Below are 26210 nucleotides of genomic sequence, written 5' to 3'. Positions count from 1 at the left end.
GAACCGCGCCGCGAATGCCTAATGTCCAAGGCACATCAAAGTTGTTGAAACAGAGTTTACTGATTATAAGTTATATGAATGATATCTTTTGAAATCTATTTTTTTATGTTGTTTGTATCGAAACGAAACAATGCCGAAAGTAAATACGATACTTAATTATTTCACGTCTCCAAAAAATGTCAAAAAGCCGGAGGCGAAGAAAGAGCAAGTAGAAAATCCGCGAACACCCAACACAGAACAAAGGAAAAAAGGTTTGTCTCGAAGAAGATTTCGGAAAATGCATTATGAAATACACGTGTTTAACATGTGTGTATCGAGATAAAATAAATTATCGCTTTGTATGTTATTTTTTCTAGCATTATGCATGTAAAATAGCAATTCATGTAATTTAGGTATAAAATTCACTTACATGTGATTGCAGTCATAGTTTTTGATTTATCTTCAATATTTATTAAGATTTTATATTACAAGCCATAGTTGCATAAGCTGTATATAATTTATAAGTTATTACTGTTATAATTCTTGTGATTATTATAAATATATTATATTATGGTTATATTCACAGAGCTTATTGGAAATAATGAAAAAGAAAATCAAAATACTAATGATAGAAAAAGATTACATAAAAAGAATGATGATAAGGAAGAAAATGAGCCTATAAAAATTAAAAGAAGACGCCTAATTATTCCTGATGATGATTCTGATGAAGACACTGAAAATGAATTCAAGCCAGGTTTGTAAATTACATAAATAATAATAGTCTTGAATCAATAATTATCTTAAATTAAGAAAGTATTCAAAACAGACATATATACATATAATTGCCATTATAGATTCCAAATGTGAAGAATCTGAGTCAATTTCGGAAAAAGACATAGAGCATGAATCTTCAACAGAAACGGAAGAAGATACACCAAAAGTAAGAATAATATATTTCAACCGTCTCTAAATATTAATACTTACAAGAAAAATTATATTTAATATTCTTATATTTTCTTTTTTTCTTTTTTAAGAAAAAAAGAAAGAGATCCAGTGTTAAATCCAAGCCAGAACAAGCAAATTATTCATCTAATAAAGCAGTGAGTATATAATTAATTGCAAAACTGATGTTTTTACATTTAATTTTTATTCCTATGCTTAATGTATATTTGTGATTGTGTTATAACTTATATTTGACGATGTATTTGATAATTTAGGATAAAAAAGAATTGAAACAGTCTGCACAAATTCAAAGTCAGACAGTGAATAATGGACTTGCTGCTGCACATGTTTGGCCTCACTTGAAATTAGATTTTCTGCAGCCAGACAAAATAAGGGATATACAGAGGAGAACATTAAAGGATCCAAATTATGATCCTAGAACACTTTATGTACCAATTGATTTCTTAAACAATCAAACTCCTGTAAGGATCTTATCATTAAGTGCTATTTACCATGTATCAACATTGACAATCATCTTAAAATTTGTTTAGGCAATGAGGCAGTGGTGGGAGTTAAAAAGTAAGCATTTTAATTGTGTACTTTTCTTCAAAGTCGGCAAATTCTACGAGTTGTATCACATGGATGCAGTTATCAGTGTTAATGAGCTTAGCCTCACATATATGCGAGTAAGTCTACTTATTAGGAATGTCAAAGTTACTCTTGATGAATCCATTTTGTGACTTATTACTTATTATTAAAGGGTGAATTCGCACACTCTGGATTTCCCGAAATCGGCTATGGTCGTTATTCGGCAAGCCTCATAGAAAGAGGTTACAAAGTTGCACGAGTCGAGCAAACAGAAAACCCAGAGATGATGGCAGCGCGCTGCAGCAAAAGTATGAAATATCACAAAACAATACATTTTGTTACATGTAGAAGCATATGTATTTAAATTATAATTATGCAGGCTGTTTTTCATATATTGTGTTCACTAATTACATAGCGTTATTAAATGAAAATTGAGTCAAAAAGTCCACTTTTTTTTTGCGATGTTTACACAAAGAAGAGTTATTAAAAATATAAGATTACCTCTTTCTCTCTCTTTGTGCATCAAGGCTATATATTTCGTGTATGCTTTTCTAAAGAATGGCAACAATTAAAAATGGATGTTATTTAAAAATTATTATTTGTTTTTAAAAAAGAAATAATTTAGGACTTTCCAACTTGTTTTTTATTAAGACATAGCGCTACGTAATTAGTGAGCGTGAATTATATAAAACATCTCATATAAATGATGGATATTTATGACTTTTTTTTTTCTTTTGCAGTGACTAAGTCAACAAAATTCGATAAAGTTGTAAAGCGAGAAATTTGTCAAATCAGTACAAGAGGCACTAGAGTGTATACTCCATTAGATGTGGAAGCATCTACACCAAACTCCAATTATCTGTTATCTTTAGTAGAAAGATGCGATCCTGGTCAGACAACCAGCTCCTTCGGAATATGCTTTATAGACACAACAATAGGCGAATTTAATCTCAGTCAATTTGACGATGACTATTGCAATTCCAGATTGTTGACTCTGCTGGCTCATCATCCACCGGTGCATGTATGATACACAATCACAAATTAAATTATTGTTAATCATATTGTTACAAGTGGTGACTTCTATTTCCAGGTAATATACGAACGTGGTAATCTATCGCGAAAAACTTTGCAGCTTATAAGTAACACTCTACCAGCAGCGCTAAAAGAATCGCTACAACGCGAAGCACAATTCTGGTCCGCTACAACTACATTAAAAGTTAGTATGGATAACAGATAATGCTTATTATTAGTATATAAATGTAATATATTAGTATATTTTTCCAAAAATTTAATTTTTCGGATTTTTTTTTTTTTTTTTTTTTTAAGAATCTTCATGAAGGCGATTATTTCAAGAAGGAGAAAGATTCCAACTTTGCATGGCCTGAAGGTTTAAAATCATATCTTAATGAAGGTGTTTATATATCATAATCATAATTGGAAAATTTTTACATATTTTATATTGTTATACATAATAATATTTGATTATCTCATTATTATATATCAGGAGATAGCTTGGGTTTAACACCAGCCAATAATAAAGAATTAGCAGTACATGCATTAGGAGGATGTGTGTACTTATTAAAAGAGTTTCTGCTCGAACAGCAACTATTGGCACAAAGTTGCTTTAATACTTACATTCCACCGGATTTCTCAGCTGCAAACAATCGCGCAGGTCTCAATTACACAAATACCATGGTGATAGATGCTGTTACAATAAAAAATTTAAAACTTTTTGGAGAGAATTCGCTCAATAGTACTTTGGATCGTTGTTGTACTGCATTTGGAAAAAGGTAAGCCTTATGTGCTATTTTTTTATCTTTATTCTATATACTGACAAAATATATATTTTTTGTAGATTGTTGCGTGAATGGATCTGTAGGCCATCTTGTCGTAAAGACATTATAATGAAACGCCAGGAAGCTGTGCAGGAATTGGTAGATCGAATAGACATGATACAATCAGCTCGCGCAATTTTGTCAACTCTACCGGATCTTGAAAGATTATTAAGCAAGTAAGTTACAAAAAATTTTACTTAGAATAACAAATTTTGGAAATTTATATATATCAATATAGGATGTACAAAAAGTGCCGGAACCTTTGTGTTGGTGCGCGCGCATATTTGTGTGTATGTATAAAATATCTCATAAAATATACAATTTTTGATGATTTTATCTCAATACTTTTACATACAGAACGGCAAAGAAAAGTGGATTTGTATAAGAAAAAACAATTTTCATTAAGAAAACAGAATGCTTGTTTCTGCTGAGAGTTCAGCAACATATGTCTTATATAATATGAAAAGTCTCAGTAAATCTCTTAAAACACTACAAAAAGATTTGTTTCCATTTTTAATAGTTATTTAAAAAACGTTTTGTAACAATTTATATGAGACACTTTATATATATATCTTTTGTTTTAACAGAATACATGCTCAGGGAAATGCAGCTAGAATGAAAAATCATCCTGATGGCAGAGCAATAATGTTCGAAGGCCCAACGTATTCGAAGAGGATAATTGTAGAGTTTACCACGACACTCGCTAAATTCGAAGAAGTTTTGAAATTTATTGAGCTGTTTAATGGTATGCTTATTTTACTTTTATACTTATTTTATTTTAGCAAATTTTATATATGGTGATTCCATGGTTGTTCTTTACAGATTTTAAAAGTAACCTGATAAGCCACTGTACTCAATATGAACCAGATGGTGATTTCCCTCATTTAAGGGAAATATTAGATTACTTTAAGGTAACGCTTTTATTTTTATTAATCCTCTGATTATTTATTTCTTTTTTACTTAATGTATCTATTTCAGACCGCATTTGATCATGAAGAAGCCAAAAAGCAAGGTTGCATTGTTCCTAAAAAAGGAGTAGATGTCGAATATGATTTAGTCTTGGATGAACTTGCGAAGAACAAAAAAGATATAGACAAATATTTAGAAAAACAAAAACGGCACTTTGATGCAAACATAACATTTTTTGGAACAGATAAGAAACGTTATCAAATCGAGATTCCTGAGTCGCGAGTTAAGAAAGTTGGTCCCGGGTATGAACTGCAGTCACAAAGAAAAGGTTTTAAACGTTATTATACTGCCGAGGCAAAGGTAAAAATAATAATAATTTATATTTTCAATTTAAAAATTAGAATTTTTGTTTTTTTGTGGTAAAATATCTTTAACATTATACACAATTAATTTTGATCATTGCAGGAACTTTTAGCAAGACAGATAAATACAGAAGAACATAGAGATAAAGTACTGAAGGATCTTAACAGGAGAATATTTGCGCAGTTTAGTGAAAAGTATGATATGTGGCATGCAGCCATTTACAAAGTGGCAACCATGGACGTGCTCATTTCTCTCGTGGATTACGCTCGAAACGGCGATATGTGTATACCGGAGATTCATGACGGATTAGATGGTGAGGTAATGGAATCGTTAAATATTGCTTATTAATATTATTAATTCATCGAAAGAATATGGCAGTGAACATAATTCTTACAGATCTTCATCAAGATAAAAGATGGAAAACATCCTTGTATTGTATCTGATAACTTTATTCCCAATGACACCTTATTGGCATGTGATGATGCTGCCTCCTTTATGATTCTGACAGGACCAAACATGGGAGGCAAGTCAACTCTCATGCGTCAAGTCGGCTTAATCACGATCATGGCGCAAATAGTAAGTTCCACGAGAAAAATGCGCGAATGAAATTAGAATTATGAGTTATAAAATGTGAATTTAATTTTCTTGCATTAATAGGGCAGCTACGTTCCAGCTAGTTCATGTTGCATAACATTGGTGGATCGTATTTTCACACGTTTGGGTGCTAATGATGATATTCTGACTGGTCAGAGCACATTCTTGGTTGAATTGAACGAAACTGCCACGATGTTACAACATGCTACGCCCTATTCGTTGGTTCTTCTCGACGAATTGGGTAAGGATAATTTTACTATAACTCGATGATTATCGTTTTATTCACTTCTCTCTTTAAATATGAAACTGATAGAAACTTTTCCTTAAATTGATAAAAAATATATCCTTATTTTAGGACGTGGCACGTCAACCTATGACGGCACGGCAATAGCGGCTTCGGTTGTCGATGCGTTGACTAAGTTAAAGTGTCGCACATTATTCTCGACTCATTATCATTCTTTAGTTGAGGATTACAAAACCAATAAAGAGGTTACATTAGCCCATATGGTGAGAAAATCTTATAGTTACAATAATATAAATCTTTTATTCAAAAGTATATATATTGATTTATGTATTGTTATTTTATTATACCTATTTATTTATCTCAATGTATTCTTAGAAATTTTATAAAATGTTCTTCAATAAATTTGAATTTTTTTAGGCATGCATGGTAGAAATGGGCGAAGAAGAAAACGTATCACAAGAGACGGTAACGTTCTTATACAAGCTTAATGAAGGAGCTTGTCCGAAATCTTATGGATTCAATGCCGCTCGACTAGCAGGTATACCGTCAATTATCACAAAGAAAGCGCATGAGATAGCCAGCAAGATAGAACAAGAAACTAATGACAAACACATTTTCATTGCTCTTTGTAAAGCCAACAGTGCCCAAATGAGGAATTTTATTACTGCTCTTTAATATGCCAAATACATTATTATGCATATATATTGAATAAATACTCATATAATCGTTTTAATGATATAATCGTAATATAAATCGTATAATAAATCATATTTATTCATGATTATTGAAAGAATAAAATAAATAATTATTTTTTGTAGCTAGATTTATGAATTGTAAGTATCCTTAAACGAATTAGTTATTAATTCGGAAATAATATAGAAAAATAGACATTACACTGTTCCAGGGAGAAACAAAGCAAACTAATTTGCTTATAAAATTTTATTCATCATTGTCAGAGTATAAAAAGGCTACTTTTATGACAAATATATATATTGTGTGTGTTATAATTTAATTTTACTCACATCAAACCACTGCGTAAAAATTTGCATAGAAAAAAGAACTAAACGTGCACGACTCTTTGCTGTAAAATAAATACATTCAATTCATGTACTACATCCGCTACACTCGTAAAAAAAGCGAAGTGATGACGAAAATATATTATAAAATATTATTATAAAATACATGATGTAAGAGTGGGAAACAAAGTATCGTCTCTAGACGCGCGCGCTTCATATAAATTATACGATGACGATATTCCCTTTTTGATTTTCGAGAAATTTCTGATTGTGTGACACAGTTAAAAGTATATTTATATTATTAAACAGAATCGGTATCAAAAATCGCGAGGATAATTCGCGAGAAAAAAATGAGGTGATATCTCGTCGTTGACCGCGTTCTTTTCGATGTTAATAAATAGTTGATTAAGAAGGCACGAAGATAAAAAAGCACTTGATTTATTTAATGGGTTATACATAGTATAGCTTTATTTTTGGAAATAACACATGCCTACTTCTAATGTATAACTCCGACGTTTCCACAATCCTAATTCCATCATAAAACATTGCTGTTTTTTATCCATTCCTCTGATTTATTTACGGAATTTATTTTTTGTAACATTGCCACTAATCAATATAATACTCCATTCAAAATGTTCATTATCTTGCTAATTATTTTTACATGTAGACACATTTCAATATATCTTTTCTCGATATTTGGCAAAAGAAATTTTGAATGGTACAACGATCTTTTCCTTTCCTCACTCCTAATCAATGCCGTACTATATTGTGATAATCGCGATATTATAATTCTACGATCTTGGTACTGTTCTGTATATGTATATGTGAATATCATTGCCCTTCATTTCGAGGTGACAGCGAATTCTCGTATATTAGACATGTGATTCTCTAAAATTTTATATGATTGAGACGCAATATGCAACATTGGAAACGAGCAAAATACTGCGATACCTGATACGGCAGTCGTATTCCAATATGATAAGATGAGATTTCGAGTCGAATAGAAAATATAAATAAAACAAATAAGCACTTTGATAAATATGATTGATGCCTCATAAAGCAAATAATTGAAATAATTTGCACAATATTTTCTTGCTTTATGCTTTAATTTTAAAATAAATGTTTTTGTTTTGACTTCTCTTATCATGAACAATTTATTCTTTTCTATTTATTTATAATGACTCATTATGTATAAGCTGTTAATGAGGAAATCGCACTTTCTAGCAAAATGATTTACAGCTCGCGAATCGTTCATCGACCGACGCAACATTTCAGTCATGAAAAAATATACTTTACGCGCAATGATCGCTTTAACTACCTCTATACAGTTACGCGATAAAACTTGTACTAGAGTTGCTAATTGAAGGACCGGTAATTCACGCTCGAGAGAAACCCAGGACCGGTTTATGCTCATGTTTTCTACATGTTATTTCGTTTACGGCAACAAAGATTATAAAAATTCCACTTAAATACTTAAAAACTATTATTAATTGCCAGTTAAATATTTTATAATTTATCTTTTTTAAAATATAGAATTCGCGCGTTACACATGACTGAAATCTAGGATTTTAAAAAACCAATATTAAATATGATAAAGATTGTTGATCGAATTGCGTCGTTGAAAGAATGCAATTTTGCTCGTTTCTGCGTTGCAGATATTCGGAGAATTGATGATTTTATTATTATTATAATATTTTCGTCCGTCCTCATATATATATATATATATTAATCCTCTCGACCTTCCTAACTGCGAATATCATGTTATATTGAATATCTTCGTTTGAATACTGGAGTAACTGAATATCACCATGTATTTAGGTCTGAATTAATTAATTCAAAAATGATTATTGGCGGAAATAGTTATCCAAAAATCAAAAGGCCTATAAATGTTATTATTGCTCCTCTCTATGCATTTCTTTGAATAGTACAAAGCAAAATGATATTAATCTACTAAAACCCACTATTTATTTCGTCTGTCTTACAATTCTCTCTTTTTTTGAATTCTAGAAAAAATATAGAAAAGTATACCCATTGCGATAGAGATATACGATATATAAATAGACTTCTATTTCGGGACGTTTTACGGACAACAATTTGAAGATCTTATAAGAGATAGTGGGCTTTAATGAGTTAAGAGTAACAGAGCTGAAAGAATTAATCAGAACATATCTCGGGAAAGGAAAGAAAGCGACTGATGATGACTTTGCCCTTTACCAGAGTCCAGATGAATAGCCACCAGGTGGGATGCGGGTACGCGGCTTTGCTGCCGCTGGCGACGTATCATTCGACTTTTCGCCACTACTGCTGGAATTCGAGCTAGCAATTCCGTTCTGCATGGCTGGTCCGTTTTTCTGCGTCTCAGATGTATAGCCAGTTCCAGTTACCGGATTGCCATCTGCGAAAAGGATTGCTTTCGTTAGTCGAATTGCTGGGAATAAAATCCGATTGCCAATCCTAAAATTCAAATTATTCGATCTTCTAATATCCCACGATCGATAGATTGTGTTAGAACTGTTGAAAGCAAATTATAATAATTTTCATTGTCAGCTATAAGTAAAATTTTTGAGCCTGTTATAAATAAGTCATATTCTCTTAAGTTTCAAACGAACCTTAAAACCTTACTTGCCAAAAACGGATATCTAATAACGATAAATCATGCACAAATAAATCACACACACACATTCAATACTGAAAAATAAAATAATCATTCTTAAATCAATTCAGACCTAAATATACACACATACGCGTATTTTATCATATGTAAATTTAGATATTTTAAAGTTGAATCTTGAGAAATTTATATTGTTCAGTTTTTCATATTATATACTTTAATTTCAAATTTCAAATTTAATTTAAATTACAGAAATATTTTTATTACGTACACTTTATTACATGCTATCTTCAAATTCGTATATTATTACTTATAATTCAACACTAAAAGATATGTTTAAACTCGCAACTAATACATCTTCGAATGTCATTCCTTGATTTATTTTTTTAAATATAATGACATTACTTAAGAGTTCATTTTGAGGGAAATGGATAGAAGTAGCTTTAATCTTGCAAGCAATTAAGCACATAATTCAAACAATCGTAAATCTATTAAATAGCAAACAGAATTAACATGTATCGCTTGCAAATTAAATTAACACCTGAAATAAGATACAAAAAGACAACAATATGCATTATTTGATGAAAATCAAACGCAAACACAAAAGGAGCTCGCAGAACAACTTGGAGCGACTCGGGAAGCTGTTACTTTTCGTTTAAAACAAATGGAAAAAATACAAAGAAAAGGCAAATGAATTCTGCATGTTCTTAGTGTCGATATCAAAGAAAAACGCTACGATATAGCTATGTTTTTGTTATCAAGATTCAAAGAAAGATTTTTTTTTTGTATTAAATTAATACAGAAAAATAGATCCGCTATGACAAACCCAAACGACAGAAGTTATGAGTGATCTCCAAATAATTAGCAATTTCACCAGCAAAATCAAATATTCAAACCAAAAAAATTCTTGTGCATTTGATGCGATATGAAAGGAATCCTATATTCTGTTATACAGCTTGACGGAACAGTCACAACTGATATCGCTATAAGCAACTACTCATTAATTTAATGAGTTGCAGAGTAAGAGGCCGTATACAGGAAAAGAAACGAGGAAGATGATTCTGCTTCATGACAACGCTCATGTCGTAGACATAAAGACAACGTAGGAAGCAATTTTTAATCTTAGCTGGAAAAATTTGCCACACCCAGCGTATAGACTTCAATAGATTTTCACAATACCATTTATGACATGTACTTCAAAACTATCGAATAAGTGAAAAAATGCATCGACGAATTCTTCTGAAATTCTAATACGCATAACTTCGAATTTCAGTAAACTTTAATTGTTAATATTAATTAAAAAATCATATGTAGAATTATCATATTTAACGCGAACGACTTAACTTATGATTTACTATAAAATTTATATATGCATTGCTGAAGCAACACTCTTTTATCGATTAAATATCTTAGAATACAAAATACATCTTGTTATTTGGCCATTAATGCTGAAAATATTATTTTTATTTTGCGTCGTTTCGTTGAGAAAAGGATCAGGAAGGCACTTTCTAAAAAGAAGATAAAGGATTCAAGAGAATATCGGATAATTAGAGAACATTACCTCTACATTTTCGTGGATTGCACCTCACAGGCGTCACCTCAATTCCATCTCCGGTGACCGGGTTGCGCGTCGGCAATCCTCCTATCGAGGGATGCGGCGACGGGAGTGCAGAGCGGACCCATGCCGTTTGCACACCATGTCAATAGCCATTTTCATCGCCACGTGCGTACATACAAAGCGACCAGAGCCATTTCACCCCATGCATCGTAACACCATCGCAAATCCATAATAGTAACCCAAACAACTTGTGTTACTACGCGGTAAATCGTACAGACGAATCGCAGATATTACGTACTAAAAATTTGCATAAATCTCATAATAATTCTACGTTAGAAACAAATATTTTTAAATATTTATTTTATTTTAAATTTTTATATAGTTTATATGCTGTAAATCGTACAGACGAATCGCAGATATTACGTACTAAAAATTTGCATAAATCTCATAATAATTCTACGTTAGAAACAAATATTTTTAAATATTTATTTCATTTTAAATTTTTATATAGTTTATATTTTATATTTTATTTTTAATTTTTATATAGTTTAGATAATTTTATATATTTTTATCTCAATATACACATATACACACACAAAAACAAAATATATTTTAATTATCTTAGATTCTTAGATTCGTCCGTACGATAAAAATTAAATTAAAAGCAAAATAGAAACGTCTGTGTTATGAAAAGAAATTGTCAAAAAGAAAGAAATAAATATTTATAGTAACAAAATACGAAAACTAAATAAAAATAATGATAGTGTTATGAGAAGAATTGCATATTATATACGAATTATATACACAGAAAAAGAATTTTAGAATGATATTTTTATTTCGGCTGATAATGTTATGTCGTCAATGATCTTTTGAATAATGATATGTCGTATCTGATTTTATCATTATTATATTATTATTTGTTATCATTATTATAAAAAAACTTTTTTTGATCGTGCGTGTCTGTGTTAAACAAGCCGAAAATTGTTATGAATAAAGAAAATTGTGATTGGTTCTGATGGTGCATGTCGCCCGCAGTGCAAAAATTTGTGAACGACGTCTCGCAAACGACATTAAATACTTTATCTCCTTTGCAAAATTACTTCTCAAAATTTTTTGTTCAATGACGAATTTACAATCCACACACACAATGTGCCTTCTTAATTTGCCAAATTCATTTATAGAAACAAGATTGTACGCGTATACATCGACAGAGTAATTAATTATTATATTATATTCAATATATGTATATAACATATATTTTTCTTCTTACTATACTTTGCAACAATGTCGTTTACTATACAGTTCATTGTACTGTGAGTAAATCGTAGTAATAAATATAATATAAATAATAATTTAATGCAAAGCGAGATATAATATTATTTAAAGCAGAATATATACGATACGAACTTAAGGCCTAATATAAATAATGTAGTATGTCTAACTCAAAATATGTGTTTTTATTTTTGGGACAGGCTCTAGAATAATAATAATGTCGAAAAAGTTTTCTAATGATGAAAATTCTCTGTAAAAATTACCACCGTGTTTAAATCACACATTTCTTTTACGATAATGATAATTTTATTGATTTCCGCGCAATTCTCGACGAGGGAAAAAAAAGCTTCTATTATTTTCATCATATTACGAGAAATTATTTTCGAGTGACTTCGCATCTAATTATGATCAAAGAAGAAAATGTGATGGTGTTGCGTGTCATCTAATTGAATGTCGATGTTACACACTTACGAAATCGTTTCTTTCTCCTAAAAGCTGCTTGCAAATAATTCAAGGAAAACGGCATATATTAAAAAGCTAGACAATAATATAAAGATCGTACAATAAAGTTCATGTAAAAATTCTTTAGTTACATTAATAGATCAAAGACCAATAGTTTGATGAACCCGTTTCGCGTTCAACTAAAGGATCTTTGCGATTGGTCTTGCAGGCATAAGATTTTATAAATAAAAAATATATATTTTATAAAACAAATTCCGATACACACTATAGCAATGTTTTTTTTTACCAATGCCAAAAATAGAAAAATTGTTATTAAGATGTAAAAATTGCCGACATAATTTTAACAAATGTAAATGTAAATTGTTACAGAGAGATTAGATGTTTGTAATTGTAGCAAAAAAATATATTTTTCGTCGTGATAAGAACGTAATATTCAATACAAAGAACAAGTTTTACGAGAAAAGCCTACGACACACATATTTCAACTTAGATCAAAATCATTGGCCTTAATATTCGGACACGTTTTATAAAAAAAGAGCGTCTGATCACGAATGCGAGAACAGCTTAGAAAATCCCGGGGCGGATTAATATTTTCCATTGATAATTAATTACCTTTATCTCCATACTGACACAACATACTTAAAAAAGAAGGATATTTCGTTTCTTTTAATATTCGAAAGTGAAAAATTCATACAAAATATCATAAATTATAGTTAGCAAAAAAGAAAAATAAATAAGCGTGTATCACGAATTATCATTCTTTTAAATGTAATATGTAATAATTAATCTTTAATTTTATAAATGTTATTTAACTTGTAATTTTATCAAATTGTTATTTAAATACCAATAATAATGTAATATGATTTTATTGAGAAAAAGTATTAGGTTAATGCAAAAGGTTTGTTGTTTTTCTATTAAGAGAGAGAGAGAAAGAGGGAGATATCAATAAAGTTATTGATTTCTGATTCATAAGCAAAGATGACGTGACAATTTTGCTTGAATCTTATTTATGTGTATATATATTTCAATCATATTTCTAAAAAGTCTTTTTTTTCTATATGGACAAAGTGTATTGAAATCGATAGTGTAAGCATATCGATTAATAAAAATAATAATTATTTTAATAAAAATTACTTTGAAACTATAGGGTATTCCGCAAGGAATCGATTTTAACTTCAACAGCGTATTTTGGAGATATTTTTTCCAACAAAAATGTTGGAACTGACATATTTTTCTTGATACATTGTAGAACAACAAAGAGAGAGTTAATTATTTTTTATTTAGAAGATATTGTTTTTATCAGTAACTCCCTGTATGTTATTTCAGTTGTTGAGAAATATAACATACCTTTTGCATCAACTTAACAGATATATCACTTCTGTCCATCCCGGGACAATTCGCCACTACTTCTCCGTTCGTGCTTGACTCTTACCTGTGACATCGTTGAACGAATTATTGCCGTTGCTAGCAAAGCCATTAGCAATATTTGGCAATGAGTTGTTGCTGTTTATGCTCTTGGTGCTCGACGATAGCGTCGAAATTGACGATCCCCCGTTGAAGAAATTATTGTTGCCCTTGTGATTTTTTGCGTTTGGAGTGGGTGGGGCATCGGGAGGACCAAACAGACGATTGTATGAATCATTACCGGGCTTATTAGACCGCGGTGACAGGATGGCATGCGTGTTATCGTTGGCGTTGCCGAAAAACGCCGAGCCCAGCTGGGACTGATTGTGGGTCTTGACACGGCGCGGACTCGTCTCCTCTGCGCCGAAAATGTCGCTGCTACCACCGCCAGGCGGCTTCAACACCCTGGAACAATAAAAACAATACAGTTAGCAGAAAAATCTAAGAATACAAGATTAAGAATTCGAGATCAAGATTAAAATTTAAAAGCAAAATTTGTACGCATTCAAAAATAATATTCTCAAAAAGGTTTAGATAAATTCTGTTAATATCTACCAGTTCTTTGATATCCAACCAATAAGGCAAGAACTCTAAAAAGATTTGGTTATAGACAGATACATTTATAAATGTATACATTAATCGATATTTTCAGATAATGTCGCAAGTGTCGTTTTTCCTTCAAGGAAAAAAATTAACGACACACAAATGCTGACAATAGTGAAATCAGCATAGGAGAAATCGAATCAAATCAGAACGATATTTTTAATTCCATCAGCAAACTAATATGCCAACAAATTAGCAGTCGGAGACCGTAAGCGATATAAATTATGAATGTATATCTGTCCTAATTTCCACTTAACAAAGTACAGTGCGTGTGGCACGCGCGTGCATTGTCGCGTGCTTATAAACACAAAAAAAAAGGAAATAAAAATCAAGTAGAGAAGATTGGAACAAACCTAGTAATTAGGAATGTGAAACGCTAACGCTTCTTCTCCCCTTTCTTCCACTTTCTGGCTATCTCGTAAAAAAGAAGTTGATGGGGAGTGGTTCAATTAGAATCGCAATTTTCATTAATAAGGGAATTATGCATTCTCGATTCTTTAATTACTCGAGAAATAGCTTGCTTCGAAATAAATCGCTCTCTTATAAAATTAATAACACACACACAAAAGCTTTGAATTAATTAATAAACTATATTATTAAAAGAAAAAGACATCATTATTCTAACTGTCGTCTGAAGAGAATAACTTTGTAATTATTATTCTGCAAACAAATGTTACTTAAATTTTTTAAGATAGAAAAATATATATTTATTGGTGCATTATTTTCGGTAATGTATAAAAAAATGTATAATATATAAGTGCTGAGTAATTATAAAAAAAAAAAATCATACCGCTCTACTTATCTCAGGTTAATAAATAATAATAAGAAACCGTTAATTCTCGATCTAGGAAATGACTTTTACATTTAATTAATCATATAACTTTTATTTTGCGATGTTGTGTATCATGCGTTGCACCATCATGATGATGAATCGACATTTCTACATTATTACATCTGGATTACATATTAGAAGTTAATGGAAATGTTAATAAGCGGTTAGATTTTACGAAACTTTTCTTTATTATATTGCTGCTTCATTAATGCAAAATGTATCTTTATTGAACATATTTAAGTCTAATAAAACTATAATTATATTTTCAATATTAATGTTAATGTTTATTCACACACAGAACCAACAGAATCATTGTAAATTTTTAATTATACTAAATTTTATAAAATTACCTATAAAACATAACACTCAAAATTGTAAAAAAGTTATTTAATAATTTTATTGATAAAATAAAATTGAAAAGATTATGAAATAAAATATTTCTCTTTGTCAGATATATTGCGACAAGTATCATGTTAAAAGAATCAAAGAATTAAAATATTGCCAAAAAATAGATCAGAATGTCACAATTTTGTTTATAGCATCATAACAAAATCGATTAATCTCGCAGGAGTTCGCCGGATGGCACGGGGCCTAGTATTTCGGCGAATATCAAGGCGATGAGGTCGTACCATCAGGTACGATATCGCTTATATTTGACATCGACCTGTCACGACATAATTTAGTGCAAAAGAAAGAATAGGTAGAGAGATGGTACGCGGAATAAAATGAATCGATTTAAAACGATAAGCATGAACTTTAAGAAAGAAAAACCAAATTTAGAATAGTAATAATAATCATTCATTTTCCAGTTAACTTCTATCTGGAAGTCCATCTGGATAAACTGTACATAATATTGTAATCTTTTGCTACAACATAAAAAATAATTTATCGTTCCATATATGAATAAAGAAAATAAAATACAAATAAATGTCATAATATTGTTAAAAATATATTAAATTTAAGATATTATGTATTAATAAATTAATAATGATATAAAAATAATATAATATTATTGAGAACGCACGAACCCACAGAGAGCCAAGAATAATTAAAAACGCAATCGTCAAATCATAAAAAATTTATTAGCAAAGAATCGCGTTGTTATGTATGATATGGATATAAGGTGGATATAAAATAGAGAATGCGACAGATAAATATGTGGTGACGATCAACGCAGCTTATTATTATCTTTCAAGAAGAATTCGTCAAATACCCTAATCACTGATTGATAATTACATGTGAAAGACTCTGTTTTGTTCAAACTGCCATATTCTTCACAAAACAAAAATTCTAAATCAGGGACTTAAATTCAAAATGATGCCATTCAAAAACTCAAGAATCAATGAGAGATTTTTTTTTTTATCTTGGAAATATATTCTTATTCGTGGTTTTTGTATTATATGTCAGAACGTCTAGCTACAGTTAATAATTTTTTCAAGTATTTCGCATATGTCGAGCAGATTACAAAGAAACCAGTCGCGCCAGGGATCGGTCCGTTTATCATCCGAAGACAAAGTCGCCACTATATCAAGCTTCTATAGAAAAAGCGTTATAACGGAAGTATCTCGACGGCAGAAGAAGATATACCAATATGCTTATTAAAGCCGATAAGCTAAATATCAGTCTTAATCGTCCGATTGAGACGATATCACATGTTCGTAATAAGTATTGCCAGATTGAATCAAACACAGATATATGCAGAAGAATGTTCACTTTATGCATATTCTCTTTCTCTCTCGGCTTTTCATACATATATTTTATATATATCGTAATAAATATCAATTTCTGTAAAATAGTTATTAATACAGAATGCAATAATTCGAATTTCTTATCATCAAAATTCAATATATAAATTAATTCGAGTAAATAATTCGAATCAATTAGTTCGCAATAAAACTATATGTTATCTAGTCTGTGCACGAAGAATAAATGACTCTTAAATGACAATATAATAACCTGCATGAAAACTCATTTAGAATACATTAAATCATTAATTAATTCTCAGTGCAAAGTCTTTTTAGCTGATCTCGTACTTCAACAAGAAAGCCGCGATTAATTCAAGCATTCGGCACGAAGTCATTATTAATATGACGCGCGAGACGAATTCTGCAACATCTGTAATTTTTCATTGCGAAGTGAATACAAAACAGCAAGTGGTTCTACGGTACTTGGATTCCGCCAAGCATAACATAAATGAGGACAGAAACCCGTAAGATGACCGTCATCATGGTCAGACAGTTAATGCTCTTTTTACCTACTTTTTACCCCCTTTTTAGAAAACTCAGATAGAAAATTTCATCAAGTATGGACATGAAAAATCATTGCAATTATATCTACGTAACAATCCATATCCGATTATAAACACGGAGCAATGATATCCATACAATAACTCGCGCTTGCGCGCGAACTAACACGTTGATTACCCGAGGATATCGATCACGATTCTAATAAAGATCAATTGCATAAATCTTTCGGTCAGCAAGTCCTTTATATTCGCGCAGATTTTTTTCGCAAAGATTGAATTATAGTACGTCGACATGACACGTTATAATCATTCCACATCCACAAAAAATTGCTCTCATCAATTAGTATCGGGGAATCTAATTAATTATGTATTATATCTCAGCCAAAACATATAATTCTTATAAATGAAATATTAAATTCAATTACAAAGTTTCTCGAGCCTTGACGAAAAAAATGTTGCATATTCGATATGATGTTGTTAGCTATGACGTTTTAATTGCAAGGTTTTAATTACACGAAATTATCATAACTCCAAAGCATTACTTTGTAATAAAAAAAAAGATTTATCTTATCTCTAAAAATTATTAGTAGATAATTTTTAAATTAAGGAAAAAAATAAAAATATATGAAACAAAATAGTAATATAAAATGGATACTATACTCTCATATAACGCCTCCGTATAATGTTCATTTCTCAAAAATACGGAAAATAATATTTTTATATATGAATAAATTCAGCGTTAAACATTCTTTAATTTTTGTGCTTATAAAAAATAAATTCTATTTAAATTCTTAAACATCCGAAAAAAATAAAGAAATACGAGTCTCTTATTTTGCTTTACAACCCCAAGCTTATCGGAGAGGAACTTTCATATATTTTTTTGAGAGAAAATAAAAAATATATAAAAAAATTAAAATATTATAAAATAAAGAAGATAAAAAAGATTTTTAGAATAATATTAAATAATAAAACTGATAAAATATATCTAAAGAGACTTGTATGTTCTTCTATTATTGAAAAGTTGTAGAATAAGAAATCTAGAAACAATATGATCTTTCTGCTTATCTGCAACCGCATGTTATTTTTGCTATCAGTACATTTTAGAAGGAAATAGCGTTTCCTGAGAAAGATATCTTGATAATTTATTACATAGAAAATACCAAAATAAGGGCGATCATAAATTAACGATTAAATATGATTAACTTATTTCCATAAAACAATTTCAATATCTGTTTCTATAATTAATATGATGATTAAACTTATTTCTGCGATTTTATCTTGTACTCAATAAATGTTGATTGACAGAAAGATTACGGAGACTTCCATAAATTTTATATGATTTGCTGACCATATTTTATGTTATTTACAACGCATCCCATAGATGTCTTATTATTCATAAAAGAAAATATTTTATTGACCATATCTAGCTGCATATCTACAACAACATCTATATAAACCGTTATTAGAGCGCAACATTTTACTTGTATCTCTGGAAAAACTATCGGCTGAATGTAAATCGATTAAACTTGTTGTCATAATTAATGGAACAACCGCAAGTTTCACTATATTTTTTATATTTTTGCATGAGCTTATAAATAATCGGTTTAAATGCGCTCTCACTCCTAGCCCATTTATGCCTTCCTCTTACTTCGCATTCGGAAACGAACACCTATATCTTAACCACGATTGGTGATATTCATTCTATAATATCTCTTGCAATGAATAAAAAAATTTCGGGCTCTAAATTTTAACCAAATCGTAACCAAGGGAGAAAGAAAGAAAAAACTAAGCACGCGTTAAGAAATTTTTATTACCATTTCGACATGCGCAGTTTTAAAAACTTTTATTATGATTGCAATTTCCTCGACTATTATAATAAAATTTGGATGGCATATTATATATATATATACACACACACACACACACACAAATTACAAATACACATCTTTGGTGGAATAAAATTTAAATAAATAAAATTTAACCATTCTAATTAATATATTATAAGAATTAAATCTTTGAATGAAAAATTTGTTCTTCAAATTTATAAGTCTTTCGAGGAAGCTAATTTCCTCCGATATTCAAAATCAATACGAAGCAAGGAAATTCGCTAAAACCCGAAAAATAAAACATTCATAATTGCACGTTTTATCGAATGACGTCATACAAGTTCCGCGAAAGCGCATTAAAATGAGCGCAGTAATTTCGAGTAACTTAAATGCAACGAGAAATATCTTCCTGTTCCAATAGCACTGTCTGTTGGATCGATGCGATAAAGTAGATGCACTGACCAGCATCCGAACATATCATTAAATACAATTAGAAATAATTCAACTTTCTTTGCTAAATAAGAATATTTTCTGAATTATACATTTCAAACTATGAAATTCTAGTAGTAAACATGGGTCTATTAAAAAAAAAATATTTAAGATTATCAAAAGATATATCACAATAAAACAAAAAAATTATAGAGAACAAATAGTGATTTTTATATAACAGATTTCATATATGTATTAAATAGACTCTTTAATAGCTAAATATTAGAAACTAAGTGACCATTTAAAAAACTAGTATCACCTCGTCATTATTATTATTTTTTAATATAACGATATATTTTACACAAATATACAGACAAAAACAAGCGTAATTTACTTTAGTGATCGATTATTTGTTGGTATATGTATTTTCTAATTCGAAAGTTACAGCAAACTATCGATCGATTGATTCCTCTCACATTTCTTTCTTTCACGAATAATAGGTATAGATTTAAAAAAATTAATCGCAAAGATAAATTTTAACATCCATGTTAAAAAAAAATAAAAACGTTTAATGCGTAATGTTACGAAAGTGTCGCCTCTGAAAAGTCCGCAGCGCAATATGCTCTCGTTCTCTCTCTCCCCATACGCATACCCGTACACATATATACACAATTCTCATCATTACCTTTTCTTCCCATATCCAACATTGTCAAGCTCGACATGCCTGTAAGTTGCGTAAGTGGCCATGATAATCCCCCGGGACTGGATCTTAATCAGTCAGGAAAAAAAAGAGGTGTCTCTTGGCAACCTCGAAGCGATCGGCTCTCCTCCCTGATGGCAATCACTCCTTTTTCGAAAAATGCAGGCAGAACACGAATGCAAAATGCGAATTTAAATGAACGGATTTCTCTTTCTGCGAAATTCTTATATCTTCCACGGCTCGGATAATCACGTTCTTGGCTGCAGCTGCGAGTATTGCGGTGTTTAGCGTTTGCGATGTCAGTGCCACGAATTCGGGCAAGATACTGACGTTGAACGAAGATCCAGCAAGAGTATATAATGCCTCCTCCACCGGTGCCTCGTGCCTGTTTCTCTCCCTCTTTCGTCTCCGCTCTCTTCTCCCTTTGTTACTCTCTCTCTCTCTCTCTCTCTTTTTCTTCTTTTCGAATGAGAGCTGTTGCGAATAGCCACCACGACCGACTATCCTGGCAGTATGCATTTCCATTCCCGCGCATCCGCGGACTAGGAGACGTCGACGACGACGCCGACGCCGGCGTCGTGCATTCACCTCAATCAATACGCTCGGCGAACCAGACCGAGTGGGAGGGCGAGAGAAAGGAGAGGAAGAGCCGGCATGTAGGTATCGCTCGTTGCACATGCACAGCACTGCACGTGCGGAGATAATAAGTACAGCGGGGGCCAGAAAACCCGAAGAGAGCACGGAGCAGCGGACAGAGAATTAAAGAGAGATTTGAGATTTCTCCCTTTTTTCTCTTTTTTTTTTCGAAATAAAGAGTTAACGCATTTAGAATCGATGATGCATGGAAAGAGATAAAAAAAATGATAAGATTTCGTGAAAAACGAGAGACAATATGCATACGTTTCAAAAATGTTTCAAGGAATTCCTTGTAAAGCGAATTGTTTTAGCAACTGTTTTGATATACATATTTTGATTTAATAAATAAATTAACATAGTAATAATAACATTCTAACTATATTCACCACAAGACTAAATGTATAGTAATGTTATAATTGTCATCATTTAATTCTCTATCTTCATCGATCTTTATCCTGTAGAAAAAACAATTCAAAATGTTATGCAACGCAGGTAGATATAATCGCATATTACCGCCTTATAGCGGATAGATAATGCGTAACAAAATGTATCTCTATATTTGCAATATTAAAAAATTCTCCTAACTACGAAAAGATATGCGACATAAAATTTTATTTTATCATATAGTTTTTACGTGACTAGTCCGTACTTAAATTTTTAAACTGCTGGCAAGCTGGTTTTCACAAAGAGGATAAACTGCAACTGATGAAACACGAAACGCGAATATGGCTTCCGTAGTCTGTTTTACGAGGGTTTCATTGCTGCGCTTTAGCAGAAGACCAAGAGGGTTGAATGGTCCACGCGTCACGACGGGACGCCCTTAGACAGATTTCATATATGTATTAAATAGACTCTTTAATAGCTAAATATTAGAAACTAAGTGACCATTTAAAAAACTAGTATCACCTCGTCATTATTATTATTTTTTAATATAACGATATATTTTACACAAATATACAGACAAAAACAAGCGTAATTTACTTTAGTGATCGATTATTTGTTGGTATATGTATTTTCTAATTCGAAAGTTACAGCAAACTATCGATCGATTGATTCCTCTCACATTTCTTTCTTTCACGAATAATAGGTATAGATTTAAAAAAATTAATCGCAAAGATAAATTTTAACATCCATGTTAAAAAAAAATAAAAACGTTTAATGCGTAATGTTACGAAAGTGTCGCCTCTGAAAAGTCCGCAGCGCAATATGCTCTCGTTCTCTCTCTCCCCATACGCATACCCGTACACATATATACACAATTCTCATCATTACCTTTTCTTCCCATATCCAACATTGTCAAGCTCGACATGCCTGTAAGTTGCGTAAGTGGCCATGATAATCCCCCGGGACTGGATCTTAATCAGTCAGGAAAAAAAAGAGGTGTCTCTTGGCAACCTCGAAGCGATCGGCTCTCCTCCCTGATGGCAATCACTCCTTTTTCGAAAAATGCAGGCAGAACACGAATGCAAAATGCGAATTTAAATGAACGGATTTCTCTTTCTGCGAAATTCTTATATCTTCCACGGCTCGGATAATCACGTTCTTGGCTGCAGCTGCGAGTATTGCGGTGTTTAGCGTTTGCGATGTCAGTGCCACGAATTCGGGCAAGATACTGACGTTGAACGAAGATCCAGCAAGAGTATATAATGCCTCCTCCACCGGTGCCTCGTGCCTGTTTCTCTCCCTCTTTCGTCTCCGCTCTCTTCTCCCTTTGTTACTCTCTCTCTCTCTCTCTCTCTCTTTTTCTTCTTTTCGAATGAGAGCTGTTGCGAATAGCCACCACGACCGACTATCCTGGCAGTATGCATTTCCATTCCCGCGCATCCGCGGACTAGGAGACGTCGACGACGACGCCGACGCCGGCGTCGTGCATTCACCTCAATCAATACGCTCGGCGAACCAGACCGAGTGGGAGGGCGAGAGAAAGGAGAGGAAGAGCCGGCATGTAGGTATCGCTCGTTGCACATGCACAGCACTGCACGTGCGGAGATAATAAGTACAGCGGGGGCCAGAAAACCCGAAGAGAGCACGGAGCAGCGGACAGAGAATTAAAGAGAGATTTGAGATTTCTCCCTTTTTTCTCTTTTTTTTTTCGAAATAAAGAGTTAACGCATTTAGAATCGATGATGCATGGAAAGAGATAAAAAAAATGATAAGATTTCGTGAAAAACGAGAGACAATATGCATACGTTTCAAAAATGTTTCAAGGAATTCCTTGTAAAGCGAATTGTTTTAGCAACTGTTTTGATATACATATTTTGATTTAATAAATAAATTAACATAGTAATAATAACATTCTAACTATATTCACCACAAGACTAAATGTATAGTAATGTTATAATTGTCATCATTTAATTCTCTATCTTCATCGATCTTTATCCTGTAGAAAAAACAATTCAAAATGTTATGCAACGCAGGTAGATATAATCGCATATTACCGCCTTATAGCGGATAGATAATGCGTAACAAAATGTATCTCTATATTTGCAATATTAAAAAATTCTCCTAACTACGAAAAGATATGCGACATAAAATTTTATTTTATCATATAGTTTTTACGTGACTAGTCCGTACTTAAATTTTTAAACTGCTGGCAAGCTGGTTTTCACAAAGAGGATAAACTGCAACTGATGAAACACGAAACGCGAATATGGCTTCCGTAGTCTGTTTTACGAGGGTTTCATTGCTGCGCTTTAGCAGAAGACCAAGAGGGTTGAATGGTCCACGCGTCACGACGGGACGCCCCTTAGGAAATTTTTTTTTTTTTGGTGGGGGTGGTTCTAAACGCTCTTTCTAATTGGGTGATTAAATTGCCATCGTCCCTTTGTGACGTGGATGATAAACGCATCAAATTACCGCCGACGATTCACTCTGTTTGGTAATTCTATCATGCTCCGATACGCGCACATCCGATTTAATGGACCGAATTTTAATTTGGCGCATGCCAGCCAAATTGTACGTAATTATTCGAATTTCGACTCTTCGTGCTCAAATTTATATTCTCAACAGGCTGAATCTTCGCATTACAATAATAAAAAAAAAATATTCCGAAAAATTGAAAATAAAGATACTATAAATATCAATTTTTAAGAAAAAATGTACGAATTAAAATTTGGCTCAGCATTTTTTTTCACCGAACACATGACCTATTTATGTATAAAAAAAACCCACTAATTATACCGAGAAAGTCTTATTAATTACTTTTCATTCATAAGTCAAGAAAGTTGTTCCTTAATCGTTTCCTATTTTAATATGATGTTTCAGAAAAGGAACATTTACTTAAAAAATTGTCTCCAGAATAATGTATTGTGCGATGAGTAAGCATTTACAATTGCAACAAACTGATTATAATCGTAATTTAAAATTGAGCCGCTATTTTGTTAAGGAATGTGAAATTGCACATTTACTGTTTATAACAATTATTTTTTGTGGTTAATAGAATATTACAAAACGCGTATTACACACGCGCCATGTATTAATTAATAAACAATTTTAATAAATCCAGATTAACAAATTTATAAATTATTTACCGCGTATCATCGCTCTCCGTACATTACCCGATGCTTTTCCAGACTTCCTTTTCCTATCTTGTTTATCTGTTCCTTACTGTTTTCTTATGGACCTCACTTGCGAAAACACGATTTATCATATTAGTCGCTACGAGAAAACAGCAAAGGATGAACAAGAAAAGAAAGGAAAATCTAGAAAAGCATCAAGCAACGTACGGAGCAAACAATAAGATAAGTAATTTATAAATTATTTATCATTTATATAATTTTCATATAGACATATTGCTTGTTCTTTTTTTCATTTTCTCGATAGTGATTCATTCTAAATTATCGTAATGTGGTAAAACTGCATAAAAGGTAACATACCTCCGATTTTATTGCCACTTAATTATAGGGGAGATTCTTCTGAGTAATTCCCCGCAAGAAATTTATGGGGAACGGCATTAGTTTAAAAAATATAACAAATTAAAGTTTCATAGTTTTAATGCTTTTTCTCTTAGAAAATAAAATTTATTATAAAATAAAGTTTGTTTACGTTGTATTTGTGTAGAGCAGACGTGGAAAAAGTGTTTGTTTACAATCACGGGATAGATATACACTCATGGATACTTTGTCAATAATGTGTTTCATCTATTTCTCGCAGTTCGTTAAAGCTATCGTATGGAAAATAAAGCATTAATATAAGTATAAGCAGAAGCATAAATTTTTGTTTTAAATTAAAAATAGATTTAGGTTAGGTTATATCTTCCGGAAATGGAACCCCCCGTAGGGGGGCGAAACCCACTGCGTCCACGCATACACTTTCCCATCCACACAACAATTGTGGGGTGGACCTCGCTTCGCGTTGTAAAGTATATGGGTGGACACAGTGGATTCTGCCCCTCCTACGGAGGGGCTCCACTTCCGGAAGATGTAATCTAACCCAAATCTATTTTCAGTTTTAAAAGTAAAGTTGGGTTGGGAAAAAAAGAATTTTTTCGGGATGGAGGTGCGCCCCTCCCCCGTTCACGCATTCATTAAATAATATTTTTGAAGACACGACTCAGAAATTCATGTAGTCGCATGTTGAAAGCTGTTAACGAACTGCGAGAGATAGATGAAACACATTATTGACAAAATATCCATGACCATATACCTATCCCGTAAATGTAAACAAACACTTTTTCGGTTGCTCTATAACAAATACAATGTACACAAATTTCATTTTTCCTAATATTACTTTATAATATCTGAGAAAAAGCATTAAAATTGTGAAACTTCAATTTATTATATCTCCTAGACCAATACCGTCCTCCATTTATTTCTTGCGGAGAATTACTTAAAAAAAAACTCCCCTACAACATATTTAAATAGCGATTAAATCGGAGGTATGTTACCTTTTATGCAGTTTTACTTATAATGTAACACATATTTAAAATATTCCTATTAAATATTCTTCCCTAAATATTCATATTTATAATGTAAACTTTTTATTTTAATTTTAAAAATCGAAATAATGTTACTACTAATTAAAACACAGTTTCTAAAGCCCGTTCTACATTGATCGCATGTTGCCAGTCGCAAGCAAATCGACCAATCACAGTCGAATATTCGACGGAATAATCGACTGTGATTGGTCGATTTGCTTGCGACTGGCGACATGCGATCAATGTA

The 26210-nt window shown here is 31.7% G+C and overlaps 2 protein-coding genes across 7 annotated transcripts in view; one reads left to right on the top strand and one right to left on the bottom strand.

The window, feature by feature from the left end:
• On the top strand, window positions 1-8389 carry LOC115246075 (probable DNA mismatch repair protein Msh6). Its single transcript, XM_029824662.1, has 20 exons — window positions 1-251; window positions 566-733; window positions 834-919; window positions 1014-1079; window positions 1197-1403; window positions 1473-1607; window positions 1682-1817; window positions 2250-2530; window positions 2600-2725; window positions 2836-2920; window positions 3014-3299; window positions 3365-3520; window positions 3932-4089; window positions 4167-4255; window positions 4323-4613; window positions 4719-4934; window positions 5013-5192; window positions 5274-5451; window positions 5566-5717; window positions 5872-8389. The coding sequence occupies exons 1-20, from the start codon at window positions 131-133 to the stop codon at window positions 6127-6129; spliced, it is 3375 nt and encodes a 1124-aa protein (XP_029680522.1). The 5' UTR covers window positions 1-130; the 3' UTR covers window positions 6130-8389.
• Window positions 6383-26210, bottom strand: part of LOC115246077 (microtubule-associated protein Jupiter) — a 25372-nt gene continuing 5544 nt past the window's right edge. For 2 of the 6 annotated variants that reach the window (XM_029824666.1, XM_029824665.1), the window contains exons 3-6: window positions 13806-14182; window positions 12383-12406; window positions 10643-10723; window positions 6383-8865 (exon numbers count right to left, since the gene is read on the bottom strand). In XM_029824666.1, coding sequence (XP_029680526.1) covers window positions 8681-8865; window positions 10643-10723; window positions 12383-12406; window positions 13806-14182 — 667 coding nt within the window. In that variant the 3' untranslated portion in view covers window positions 6383-8680. Of the gene's footprint in view, window positions 8866-10642; window positions 10724-12382; window positions 12407-13805; window positions 14183-20397; window positions 20961-26210 lie in introns of those variants that run through there. The other 4 variants (XM_029824664.1, XM_029824667.1, XM_029824668.1 and 1 more) reach the window with 4 other exon arrangements.

Source organism: Formica exsecta, unplaced genomic scaffold, assembly GCF_003651465.1.
Source record: "Formica exsecta isolate Colony F162 unplaced genomic scaffold, ASM365146v1 scaffold138, whole genome shotgun sequence".
NCBI lineage: Eukaryota > Metazoa > Arthropoda > Insecta > Hymenoptera > Formicidae > Formica > Formica exsecta.
This window is presented reverse-complemented; position numbering and strand designations above follow the sequence as displayed.